The 13,957-nt window shown below is 36.2% G+C and overlaps 1 protein-coding gene across 1 annotated transcript; it reads right to left on the bottom strand.

Annotated features, from left to right (window-relative positions):
- Window positions 1-165: 165 nt before the first annotated feature.
- Window positions 166-12,877, bottom strand: LOC149795828 (diamine oxidase [copper-containing]-like). Its single transcript, XM_089965728.1, has 3 exons — window positions 12,609-12,877; window positions 3,874-4,061; window positions 166-2,938 (listed from the first exon to the last, which is right to left on the bottom strand). Exons 2-3 carry the CDS (start codon window positions 3,967-3,969, stop codon window positions 560-562), a joined length of 2,475 nt encoding a protein of 824 aa, XP_089821854.1. The 5' UTR covers window positions 3,970-4,061; window positions 12,609-12,877; the 3' UTR covers window positions 166-559.
- Window positions 12,878-13,957: the final 1,080 nt, after the last annotated feature.

Raw genomic sequence — 13,957 nt, 5'->3', positions numbered from 1 at the left:
AATTATTAAGATATTTATGTTCGCAATATTTCCGTTCATGGTAATCATTATATTAAAAAGCCCATCCAATAAAAATCGTGACAATTATCTACCAGTAGCTGTTAGTCATTGACTAAATAACTAAGATTTGAAGAAGAAAAGAAGAAGAAAAAACAAGCACAATAATGAGAAGTCATTTCTTCAATGTTTAAGAAAAGCAAAATAATACAAATGCAGTCTAAAAATCGGCGAATGACCCAAAAGAGCAAATAAGTCAATTTGTTACTTCCGTGACATTTCATTTTTTTTATGCATGTTAACTGGGTGCATTTATTTAACAACGTTAAAGAGTACTCTCATTCATTATGATTTTATATGAGTGCAATTACAAACTGTGTTCGTAACCATCTGTTGAGGTGATTTATAATATAAAATAAAACAGTAATGCGATCTTTTTACATTATTTAGTTCAATACAGATTTATTTTTAAAGCAAAACTTGATGTGCGAAGATGTTCCATAACACGCAATGAGTGTCAATAGTAGAATAATAAAAAAAAACTAGGCTGCTTCCACATGTTCTAAACTTCAGTTCTTACGCCACTGTAACTCTGAGGACCTGAGTCGAAGGGAGCGCATTTAGTTTCCAGTGATGTTCCAAACGTATTGACGTTGATCTTTTTATAATCCTTCTCTGGCAATATATGGACTATATTTGTTGAGGATGTGCTTGGACAGTCATTGAAAAAGTTATAAGGCGCTAAGAAGATATTGTACTTGTTCCATACGGTCGGTGTGGATGGAGCATCCTCTGAATGAGGAATGTGATGGACACCCATGGTCAACCAAACTACGATATCTTCATCAAATATCGTGTCATTGTCCAGAAGAAACCTCTCAAAGTCAACCACTGGGTCCCAAGGATCATTTTGCGCATATATGGATGAGCTCATTTCTTCCCAATCTTTGTGCATTGTAACAGCTATAGGGTATTTGGCCCACTTGGCGCCACTGGCAACATCAATGTCTTTCAATAGGAACTCTGTGGCTCCTCTGTTGATAATGCGATATGATCGGCTGCTGCCAAACTTGTTTTTGAACTCATCATTTAAAATGATGTGATATCTGAGATCGTCCATTGAGTTTCCCTGAACAGAATCTAATTCTTTTTCTCTAACGTTCCATGTCATGGTATGTTGAGCTTTCTGTGCGTCTCTGTACCAAGGGCTTTTATCTGTCTTCTTACCGATATCTATTGTTGCATACCGATTTTTTATACCTGCTATGTCAAGGTCCACTTTAAAATGAAATAAATGCGTATGAATATTTGCTATGGCATTGTAGTAAATTGTGTTGCCATATTCTTTCTCGTATGGTAATTTATAAGTGGCCTGAACATATCCAGTTGTAGCTACCTGAATTTCTATTGCGCCATTTAAATGGAATATATAATCAAATATGTAATCATAATTCCACATATTTGCAATATTCCGAACAATTAACTGGTAATCTACAAGTCCCCCATATGATGTGTAACCGTTCCTGAAATCATTCGTGTAATGTCTTCTTAAAGGAATGCCGGGATTGTTTTCAAAGACACATATAGCATTTTTGAAAAGCAGAACACGTCCACTATTTACTAAGTGGTGCGTGTCCAGGTATACCGCCGTTTCTGGACAATCAATGCCGGGAACAAGCTCAAATGAGGAAGCACCCAGCATCCGGGATGTATCGTAATAATTACTGGTTCCCTGTGCCGGACCAAACCCTGAATAAAACACGGAAGACTCCTGTAAGCTTATTTCATAAGCAATTCTTTCCTTTTGGAACCGAATATCAAATAGTTGAACCCCCGTAGAACTGCGCATGCGAATGTCCATGTCCCAGTGCATGAAAGTAACATGTCTACCCTGAATTTGAAATCTTCTTCCCTGAGGCTCAACAAGTCTCGGGCCTTGAAGTGGTATTTCCGTTGGACTTTTTCCACGCTTGTGAAAAGAAGAATAAATTTGATCAGGTAATCCAACTGGTTGATCTAATTTTATTTTACGGATGGTATTGTTACGGTATCTTTCAACAAGGTGTTCCACCTCATAGAAAAGGTAGCCATTGTAAACGATTCTTGATACCTTCCATTCATTAACGTCTGTTGATATATGATCTATCTGAATCTCTAGACCCAGGGGATGAAAATAAAGTCCTTCAACATCTCTGAAAGCCCAGAACCAACTCTCTCTGTCTCCACTTTTTCTACCTCTAGGCGCTACATCGTAAAACACCAGACAGTTATTTCCCTTTGTACAGTTGTGATAACACAATCCATAGCTATCTATCATCAAATGGTAAAGTTGTTCCGATACTTGATTTAAAATGGGATACATATATTTGTAATCCACATAATCAACTGGCCTACTGGCGTATGGGATCGGAGTGTGAGAATAGGCGGGACTGGACACAAGTTTGTGATTGTCAGGAATGGGGAGAGGAAACACTAAATACTCCTCTACCCGGGGCGGTTTGACATCTCCCCTAATAACTACGACTTTAGCAGCACGTTCTGGTTTCTTCGTGCCACGGTCCAGGTACTTTAGGACAGCGGACTTTAACGGCATGTGCAGATCGATCATGTAAATATAGCTGCTATTGACAGTTGCGTCTTCGAAAGGCACTAGATTAATCTGGGCGTTCTTCAGCATATAGTTCATAACAGCCTTGAACTCACTGGGATTGAGGTCTTCAAATACTGTAGGATTGTTTAAGTCCCTTGGAATGACATTAAATCCAGAAAAACAGTAAGGAATGTGTCCTTGATAGTGAGCGAGGATTATCACACATATTAGAAGTATCACAGATAAAAAGGTACTAACTATTGCTACCAATTTCAAAATGAATAATTCCTTCCCTTCTTGGACTACGACATCTGAGGACTGTTGCATCACCAACCCCTTTGTGAGAGGAATCTGAAATTAAAATAAAGATGGTATTTTATGTAAAGTTTCCCTAAGCTTGCTGTAAGAACACTATATATGCCTAAACATTAGATAAATACAAGCATGTTGTATCAGCGGACACACAGGTGTCTGATTCAATATGTGTCCATTATAAGCATGTATCCGTATATTCAAGACTACCATAATTCTTTGAAGGACAGAAAACGAAGCTTTCGTTTTGTTATTAACAGTTTTCTATATAAATTGGCTGTCTGCTAAGACACGGTCTGTTGTTAATTTTTGCTTGGAAGAATACAATATGGACTGACAAATAAAATGTTGGCTGTGATGTTGTATTTTTAATCTGAAGCACAGGCAACAACACTTGGAATATAGACCTATACAAATAATGCTAAGAAATGGCATCTTTAAGTACAAAGCGTATATAGACAAAGTGCATGATGCAGTAACATTCTGCTAAGAACTCGTAACTTCGAATCTGATGTATAGACACAATTAATGTACATTTAAAAATCTAATAACAAGCAACTGTCAAACATGAAATTCACATGACTGTCCTAATCAATAGCCCCCCACCCTCCGATTTTTGCCACACGTTAAAATTAAGCTCACACGTGTTTTGAAATGTTGTGTTCTAACATTTATATTGACACTGCTTGGCATATTTCCTCATTAAGTGATGCCTGATGGATTGATCTAAATATATCTTTTTATATAACTTTTGGTTGTACACTATTAAACAATGTTGAAAATACTTTCTATTTTGCTATATGGTTCGTTTCAGTTCGGTATTATTTTTTCATATTGTGCAAACTTCAAGGACAAGTATTACTAACTAGCATTCCATTTCCTGAAGTGGGGACCTACTTATGGTTAAATAATATTACGTGTATTGCTTATAGTCGTAAGATGTTCCGCAGTGAAGATCAATGACCAACCCATACCTTGCTAGCTTGATCGTCTTCTGAACTTTTACTGATATCCTGACTTTGTTCTGGTCGGTTCTGAGCATTTCTTCTCTTCATACGACCTTTACCCATTTTTTTTAATCATCCGTTCTCGTTCACCTAGGAACGAGAATCTGCGTAGCCAAGATAGATGTATCCAGGTTGTGTTCACAGAACATGTTGGACTGAAAAGAAAGTTTAAAAACAATGAAAACGGACTAGGTTAATGTAGTGAATATATTGCTCAAATGCCATAATTAAAGTTGTATATTTATTTGTCATAGTAATATTTAAATCATTATCATTAACTGTCACACTCAGCGTTGTTTCCTGATCAATTCAAGGATAAAGGAAAACAGAAAACACATACAAGAACAAGAAGAACTCAGAAAAGACAGAAAAAAAACTTAATATGTTTGAGGGCATAGTTTTTAACGCATGCAAGTAAGAAAGTCATAACCAAAATGACTCATATCGCTTACCTGTGTAATTCACGTATGAAAGTTTGTGAAAGCAAATTCATGCACATATTCAAGCTGTGAAGTGGAGAAAATATTGTAGCACTTAGTTGCCACATAAGATTACTTTCCTCATTTTCTCCTTCCATTTACCAAAACTGTACCACAAGTAACATGACCTAATTTTATTTATTTCGGAAAAGGCCTTGTCAGTGCTACTCAACCTCAAGATGCTGTGTTATAGGAATATATGCACCGTATATATAACTACTTAAATAATTGGAGTGTGATATAGTGTTATGTATATTTAATTTAATTATTCGTCCTTTAGTTGTTTTTTTTATTATTCCATTACGTGATATTGTCATGTAATATTGTTTACTGGACCTTATTTTTTTCAGAATTAAGTTCAGTTCTGTTTGACTTGATTGATTTTTTTAAATTTATTTCATTCATGTAAATACCCAATAATAGAAAAATTGTATATAGTTTCTGACCTTATAATCAGTGCTAGTTTTGGTAAACACCATTTTTTTATAATTCTTTCTCAGAGTAAGAATCGTTGTGTCAAGGTCAAACCTGGACTACGTGACGTGAGGCACGTGTTAATTCGTAAACAAACTTATATTCCTTCTAGAAGGATGAACTCTTGACCCCCATCCGAGAATCTGTTTTGCGTTTTAGTTAGTCTTATAACTGATGTTATCATAAATATTATATCAGTCGTGCCTTAACACTTGAGAAGTCAAGTTGTTTATGTTATGTCCAGTTTGGGGTTGAATTTTTATTTTCTCCAAATTATTGAATTTCAAGTGATTGTTTTTCCTGGAAATACTAAAGTGCTCTGTTAATTCTTGGACAAAAACATTTACTAGAATTTATACCGAATTAAAAAAATGGAATAATATTTTCTGTGATTCAACAAGAGAATGTTGACACATCAGTAAAAAGCAGACTATTGCATACGTCAACACCTTTCATTTTGGATTTTCATCAGGTTTTGAACTGTGATTCACTTAGAACGTTTCATAGATAGGACTTGTGTTTTTAAATTCTTAGATTACAATTTGGATTTAATTCGCTATACCGTAAGCTCTTTTTGCTTATTTTTTTAAACTTTGTAGTCTAGGGAAATAAATTATTTGTTAAATTTTACAAGACTTGTTGTCTTCACTTTTTTCCGTTACTTATTTTAAGAGCATATACTAGTAACATATAGCCTGCTGTAAATTTAATCTGACCACCATTAGCGAACAACACACAAAACTGGCCGTTATTAAATCATGCCATTTAAGATTTGTCCAGTACCTAACCGTCTTACAAGTGTGATGTCTAATACTTTTACCTCGGAAGGAAAATAAATACAATCTTGACACAACATAATCTGTTTGTTGACTTTGTAAAATAAAAATCTTTATTTGTTTACGGAGAATTTCTATGGCAGACGTCCTGACATTTGGAGGGTCTCGATATTATGGTTAGTCACGGTAATTAAATTTATAAGAGTGTTAGGTGAAAAACATAATACACAATGTAATTTGAAATGGTACTTTAAGGGATTTAGTAGCCCTGATTAGATTTGTAAGGAAATGAGAGTAAAAATCATTGCTGTGCGTCAGAGAGAGCATTTCTAGTTTGGTCGGGATAAGCCGTCTTTAATGTGTTTCACCTGATGGTTTTGGTTAATTTTTGTTTGACAATAAAAGTACAATATCTTTCCTAAGGGCCCAGCGCAGCAGGCGACACGACCTGATCAGTTGTACAAACTAGAAAGGTCTTCACTCTATGATGATTTCTGTGAATTTGATGAAACTATATTTTGCTGTTCAGTTTTCTGTTATTTTGTAACAGTGGTTTTTCCATTCTTACTAATGGTGGGCATATCTAAGGGTGAATCAGCATTATTTGTACAGACTTTAAGGGCAGAAAAAGCACGTCTCGTACGGTTTATAATAGTTTCGTGTTTCATTAATTTAACCTGGTGTTTTTATCAATTCTGTACAATGTGTGCCCGAGGGGGGGGGGATGAATTCAATCAAAATTCACCGAATGCTCCGTTCAATAAGAATAAAAGGAAGAGAAACGTTTACCTTTTGTCCCATATTTTTCTCTAATCTTGTTATAAAAACGGGGAACATTGCAGTCCTTTAAAATACATTTAGATTTCCAATAATGTAGTAAGGAACTTTATTTTTTTAAAAATAAAACTGACCCTAGTAAGTGTGCAACTACTTTGCTATATTGACCTTCCGTTACAATTATGATGAAATAATAACAATTGCTCAGTTTCGCTGACGTGTACTGCTGTGCTATAAATTATTATCGTCTGGCCTACGATAGAATCGATACGCTGACAGCAGGAGATTTGGCTTCCACGGCATTATTCAGGCCCAGCATCATTTGGATAACACATACTACGTGAGATAACAATCACAAGGAACCTGAAACCGCCATTCCTCCATGTACATTCTTGTATTGTTGGACTTACAAAACCATAATTTAAAGAAATAGCACAGGGTCGTAAGAGAGGCATTTTAAATGTACAACATATGTACCCTCATAAACATAGATTATTTATGAAATATATTTTTTATTACATTATAAAGAGTAGATTTAGGAGTAATAAAAAGTACAAGGAGCAATAAAATCATCTGTACATCGGTAGGACAAAGAGTCTATAGATAGGTATGCCCAATGTAGGATGAACGGCCTAAAATCTTGAAATCTCCCTGAGTCAATAATATTTCCGAAGCTAAGGAGAGTACAACATTTCCCGCAGGAGCCAAATTTACATGTATGTTAACAACAACCAGCGTGATGCTTCTAAAAAACCAGATGCTGCTGAGAGAAAACCTTACACACGGCCTGTTTATACTATTTCTTCTTAAAGTGTACGAGACAATATTCACTCCCTCTTTAATGTACACCAACAACTCAGTTTTAGTACTACAATACTTGTTGTTGTTGTTGTAGGATTTAAAGCCATTTTTCAGCACAAGATATACATGGCGGCCAGTATTAATGGTGGAGGAAGAACCCGGGAAAAGCCTGGAAAGAACTACCGACCCACGAGAAGCTACTTGCAAGCTTTCTCACATACCCACACTAGCCGAATCCGAGACTCAAACCCACGCAAACAGAGGTGAGATGGCAGTGATCCGTAACGGAGGGCGCGTTAGACCACGCGTGACCCCTATTACAATACTATTGAGTGTGCACTTATATATATATATATATATATATATATATATATATATATATATATATATATATATATATATATATATATATATATATATATATATATATATATATATATTAAATCCGTGATGCTCTTCAGAAGACGGGGACAGTGAATTCAATACCTTGATACCATTTCTGTTGTTACATTTATATTGCGAAAGTATCTCACATTGGATCAAATAGGAAATGCCATAACTGCAAGTAATCTTTGTTTTACCGTAGTTCGAATGAAATGTAAATATGGTAAAAAGAATTATATTATCAACTGTCAATTTGCAAAGAAAAGTTATAGGAATTCTAAGAAAGTTGAATATTCTCTTGTAATATGTACTCGTTCCATAAGCTGTGTTGACATACAATTCTGTTAAAAGCTAATGGAATAGATGTCCTTCGGACGGGCATTATTTGTCCCTATTATCTGAAGCGTCAGTTATCTGAGTCATTATGTTTTTTACCGTCAACAATTTTTCAGGATTTAATGACGTGCGAAAGCTAAAACTGGAAGAACTGTACGTCATGGTCATGACGTCACACTTTCATGATAGAATGGTACGTTTGTCTATTCCTAATACTGTCAACTACCAATCATATGCATATTCCATGTACATCAGGCCTGGAGACTATACACATTTTGATTTTGAATCTGAATTTTGTTGGAGATGGGATGTTGTGTATGAAATTAACTGATAATAACTTAAAGTATTCATTCAACACTGAGACATACAAACTAAGGATAAAGAACGGACAAGTTTAATTACGTCTGAGAACAGTCAGTGGACAAAGGGTGCATTCTCCATAAATGATATTCAACCGACTGCAAGAGCAGCAACGGCGTCTTAATCTGATCTACGTAATCATCATGCCTCTAATTTGGAAACCATCCTGTTTCCTCATATCAATGCTGTCATTCATTTTGAAGCCTAACACATCTGGTCCAAAGGGACTGTTGGAAATGAACAACCGGATTATCTCCTTTTTATCTCTCTCTGAAGCGTCAAATGTCTGATTTTTAGAAGTATTCGAGAGCAAGTGATAGTGTCGAGACTCCACTAAGACACAATGATGGATTTGTTTTATGAAGATCGTTAAACTTCTCCCTAGGGACAGTTCTAAGAACAAAGGTTTCAATACTTGTGTGTAAAGGTAATGTAATTGGTATCATTATTTCGGAGTAGACATTATTAAAGTAAACTGATGCCAAAACACTTTCCGAAAGTATCATAAGATAGCGTTTCCCTGGTCATAGTGATATACGAGTCTTGCGTATTTGTTTTTCCAAAAAAAGGTTATAATTTCCATAAATATTTGAGAAGATACCATGTGTGATAAAAGTGTAAAAGTTCTTACTATTCCGTTTTGATGACTCGATTAATAATTTAGTCTCAAATATGAAAGCCGAATGCATGAGTCCACGGAACACTATATCTTATCGGCGCTTTAGGAAAATGTGATACCTATGTTTCGCTATCTCCTTATGTGGTCGAGACAAAAAGGATGTGTTTAGGAAAGAAAACACAAATCAGACAACGAGCAAAACGAAATATATTCTTTTGTGGTAAGCAATTTTCATGTTCATTTGCGAATGTTATTCTGTAAGAATTAAGAAGGCAATTTGGCTGAATAAAGAGGAGATATATTGTTTGTTCATCCGAGTGTAGCCTTATCGTGTGTTTATCCGAGTGTAACTTTATCTTCTGTTCATTCGAGTGTAGCCTTATCTGTTCTCGTTCGGTCTTTTTGCTTCCGAATCAGTCAGTGAATTTGGAAAAAACGTCAGTATTCAATGAAAAGCAGCAACATTGACTACCAGTGCTACCGACACTTTATAATTAAATTTCCGACGCATAGAATTGAGAAGAAGACTGCGTAAGTGTGACACGATTATGTGGACTAAAATCACATTAAAATACACCGATGTAACCATAACTGTAGTTGTTGCAGGTACCACTTCCATTTGTAAATAAATGTGATAATACTGTAATTCACGCCAAAAAAGATCTCATTTTCTCGCCATTTATTTCCCTTAATAGGTTGCTATTAGAGAACAAAATGTGCATTCATAAAGAATAAATAACTTGTTCACACCGTTCCGCTTCTCTACGTTTGCATATAATGACAGACCCTTTCCAGATTGAGTGCTGTTACTGGAAATTATTGTAACTTAAATATAAAATAACTCTTTCCAGACAAGGTGCAGAATGTAGGGTATAGTGTGCCCAAATCATTCAGATTTAGTTCATTGTGGAAAGATAGGTACCCTATGATGATCACTTGCTACATAAATGATAACCACTTTGGAATCGGAGACTCGAACCCATGCAGGCAGAGGTGAGATGGCAGTGATCCGTAATGTAGAGCGCTTTAGACCACTCGGGGCCTCTATTAAAGAGTGAGATTTATGTAGAAAAATTCTGACGGAAATATTAATAATTTTTACTGTTTGGCAGATTATCATGAAATGGTATATATTTAATTTGATTTAGACCGATTTGTCTTACTGACAAGATTTTGTCTAACAGTACATGTGTAATTTGGGTTCTAGGAAATAGTCTTCCATGCAAGATTTTTTGTCTGATGATGCATATTTATTTTGGGTTGAATGAAATTTTTCTTCCGGGGGTGGGGGGTAGGGTGTGGGGTTTGCTTGATGGTGTACATTTACTTTGGGTAAATGCGATTCGTCTTCTTGGCAAGATCTGTACCTTTACCATGGTTACCGCTGAGAATTTGCACGGCACTATATGGCCAGTAAATGCATTCATACATACATACATACATACATACATACCTACCTACCTACCTACTTACATACATACATACATACATACATACATACATACATACATACATACATAAACCGCTCAAGTGGCCTAAGCGGTTAGAGCGTCCACCTCGGATGCTGGAGGTCGCGGGTTAGAACCCCGGCCGAGTCATCCCAAAGACTTACAAAAACGGTTCTAGCAGCTGCCTCGCTCGGCGCTCAGCATTGAAAGGATGGTGTTAGGACTTGTCTGTCTGGTGTCAGGATATTGTGACTGGTGGGACGTGTTGTTACAAGATGATGCTCCAGTGCTAGACATCACTATAAACAGCCACGCTGCAGACATTGTAGCGATGTGACTGGAAAATTGTTAAAGCTACGTTAAAAATCCGACTCTCTCTCTCTCTCTCTCTCTCACACACACACACACACACACACACACACACACACACTAATTGCTTCATAGTGTTACATCAAATAAATGTATTACAAGACTTGGTCACTCGCACGATTTGACATTGTATCTTTATAGTAGGGTCACACCGTAACACTGTCATTATTGGAAATGGGTAACTCAATAACAAATCCAACAATAAAGACTAGGGCATTATAAAGAACGATTTATCTAATTCATTGCATGAAGGTCTGAAGAAAAAACAAAACAAAAACCCCAACACCCAATTCCCCATACGGTTTTGAAGACTTAGTGTAAAGTCAGGAATCGTATCTGAATGGCGCTTGGATGGAACAAAGAAAATTCGCTCCACTTAACTCGGAAAGAACATAAATTAGTTCACATTATGTTATGCATGTCATTATCTTTCAAAGTAAAACAATGCATAAGTTTTATATCATTCAATTTGCTGGTGAAATTAGTGAACGAAATGTGTAAATCGTCCATAACCCCGAATTTGGAAGTAAAAATCGGCCTAATCTTTAAACTCCGAATTAATGGAAGTAATCAAAGAATCACCCTCCATATACACTAGTATATACGTGCACACGCATACAGATATGTACATTAATGTATAGTACATAAGTACTTGAAAACACGAATCCAACAGGCAGACTGACTGACATGTACGCATATTTACGGTCATGTCACATAACTGTATGAAAAGAACAGCCTCATGTGTCAATCCAGTAATCTCCGTAATTACAAAATGGCATTAAGGTCGACATGGAACTAATAATATATATTTTTCTCCAGATTAGAATTTCGGGGTCCAACATATTACTTGATGATCCCACTGTGTCACCTTTCCGCCTCTGCAAACGAAAATGTCTAGCCTTATTAAAACATCTCTAGCGTTTACACCATCCATTTAAGCACGACCGCCTGAAATTTAAATTACAAACAATCTTTCTTCCACACAAACTGCAATAAATAAAATGCGGTCTCATAAATCATTGCCGGTTGCCAAGGTAACGCCTGCTTTTGTTTAAAATATGTTAACATTCGGTCGAGACATTCAGTTTTATGTGACTGCATCTGTATTGTAAACTGCACAATAGATCTTACTTAGTCACAGCACAATAACCTAGGACTGGACAACAAAAATCAATGATCTTCAAATTAGCTTTAGTTCTTATTTGAAACATCTCTTCACACAGAGACACACAGACGTTCGTGGGCACGCATACATTTACTTTAAGATCGCTAATCAGTATGGCATATTTTAAAAACCAGTATGGGTAAAATGTCTTTAATACTATGAATATATTCAAGCATGTGATTTAGCACATATATCCATGACGTTCCTATCTGTGCACACATAGAAAGAATCGTAGCTGAGTCATCCGTGGGATCTCTCTCTCTCTCTCTCTTTCTCTCCACACAGCGAGTATAACATTTCCTTCATTTAGTAGAATGAACACGCGATAAATATTCTCGTATATATGGCGTATTAATACAATCAGTTTCAAAGACACTTTGCCCCATTAGACAAACAAGTTGTTTTCTTTCTTCTGACACGACTGGTCAGTTAAAAAGTAAAAACAAAAAAGGCGGAAAAAAACTCCCTGGACAATCTACTTGTGTCATTTGCACTCCTTCAATTGCAGAAAAGAACAAGAGCAAACGAGAGAGGAATAGGCAAAGAAAATATCGATGTTAATATCAGTCATCAGAAAAGAACATGATGTCATCTGACACCGTATTCAAGCATGAGACTTAGTGCATATTTAGATGTGTAAAAAATCGATCTTTGGAAATATCACAAGTCATCTACATCATTATTTAACGTGTTGGAGACAGATCGTATACTCACCACGCTTGCCTGCCTGCACGTATTGCCTCATGAAAATTCCTTACATGTGTATCATCAGATCTTCATGGGGCTAATGCAGTGAAGGACGTTAAATCGGGATGCTTGTGTTGGTTGCCTAGTACTAGCCTTGTTGTTCGTGCTCTCTAGTCGATAGTACCATCAGATGAGTTAGCCATCGAATGAACAGTCAATACATCTATAAATAGATGACGAATATTGCAAAACTCAATTGGAGCGAGAATTCCGCGCAAAACTTGTTCGGTGTAACATCGTAGGCTGATGCTGGGGAGGGGGGGCATGTCGTAAATGCCCGCTTATACATACATACTAGCTTAAAGTTGGACTGTTCCTCCAGCAAACCACATGATATTTATTGCGTTTTGGTTTGATTACTAGGATAATCATCTATATTTAGAAAATAAATCAGTAAATAATGTTTAATCTTTAAAAGACAGCACAACCCCTCCTCCCAAAGTACCCAATAAAAAGTTGACATCCTTGCGCAGACAATATTTAGTGTATATATTTGTTGCCACTTTCATTTTCATGCTATGAAATGTCTTGTCTCATTCTCTAGATTTCACTCCATCTGTCTATTTTAATAAAAATAGAGAAAATCCTGCGCCATGGATGTGAGGGAAAGTCGCATATGTTGACCTTAATTTAACATCATGTTTTTTCTGTTAAAAGACGAGGACAGCTGGAAAAGGGCGAGTGGAATAAAGACAGGTTACCAAAGTGTGTCAGTGAAAAAATGTTCTGTTAAATCAGTAAAAAAATGTTTAATATGTGTGCATGTGTCCACCCGCACATGAGTCGATCAATACATGTATCCATTCATCTATTGATTGATAGGTAAATAGCGCAGGCAGAATATGATAATACTGAGTTTTAAGTGACTTATGTCCCTACATTTAACATACTAAATGTCATTTAAAAGGACTGATAGTTTGGGAGATACGTTAACACTACTGGTATGGATACAGTAATTTCAAATAACATCAACATTTATGTTCCATTAGTTACGGATCTTTGTTTACACACCTCACACCTATGCTTTTTTTTTTTTTTTTTTTTTTTTTTTTTTTGTTAATCAAGCCCAGAATATTTTTTTCCTTTAATCCCAAGCTCTTTTTTAAAAAAACCTAATATAATGGCTGTTGTTGTTGTCGTTGTAGGGTTTAACGCCATTTTTTAGCACACGTTAGGCTATACATGGCGGCCAGTATTAATGGTGGAGGAAGAACCCGGTAAATCCCCGGAAAGAACCACCGACCCTCGATAAGCTACTGACAAGCTTTCTCACATACCCACATTGGCCGAATCCGAGACTCGAACCTACGCAGACA

This window comes from Sinohyriopsis cumingii, chromosome 7 (genome assembly GCF_028554795.1).
Source record: "Sinohyriopsis cumingii isolate HCF-2022 chromosome 7, ASM2855479v2, whole genome shotgun sequence".
NCBI lineage: Eukaryota > Metazoa > Mollusca > Bivalvia > Unionida > Unionidae > Sinohyriopsis > Sinohyriopsis cumingii.
The sequence above is the reverse complement of the archived record's forward strand: the minus strand, read 5'-3'. Positions and strand labels throughout refer to the sequence as shown.

Coding starts and splice junctions, on each gene's coding strand:
- LOC149795828 (XM_089965728.1), bottom strand. CDS start 3,969: ATGGGTAAAGGTCGTATGAAGAGAAGAAATGCTCAGAACCGACCAGAA. Junction 2,939..3,873: donor AAGACGATCAAGCTAGCAAG/GTATGGGTTGGT, acceptor TTTTAATTTCAG/ATTCCTCTCACAAAGGGGTT.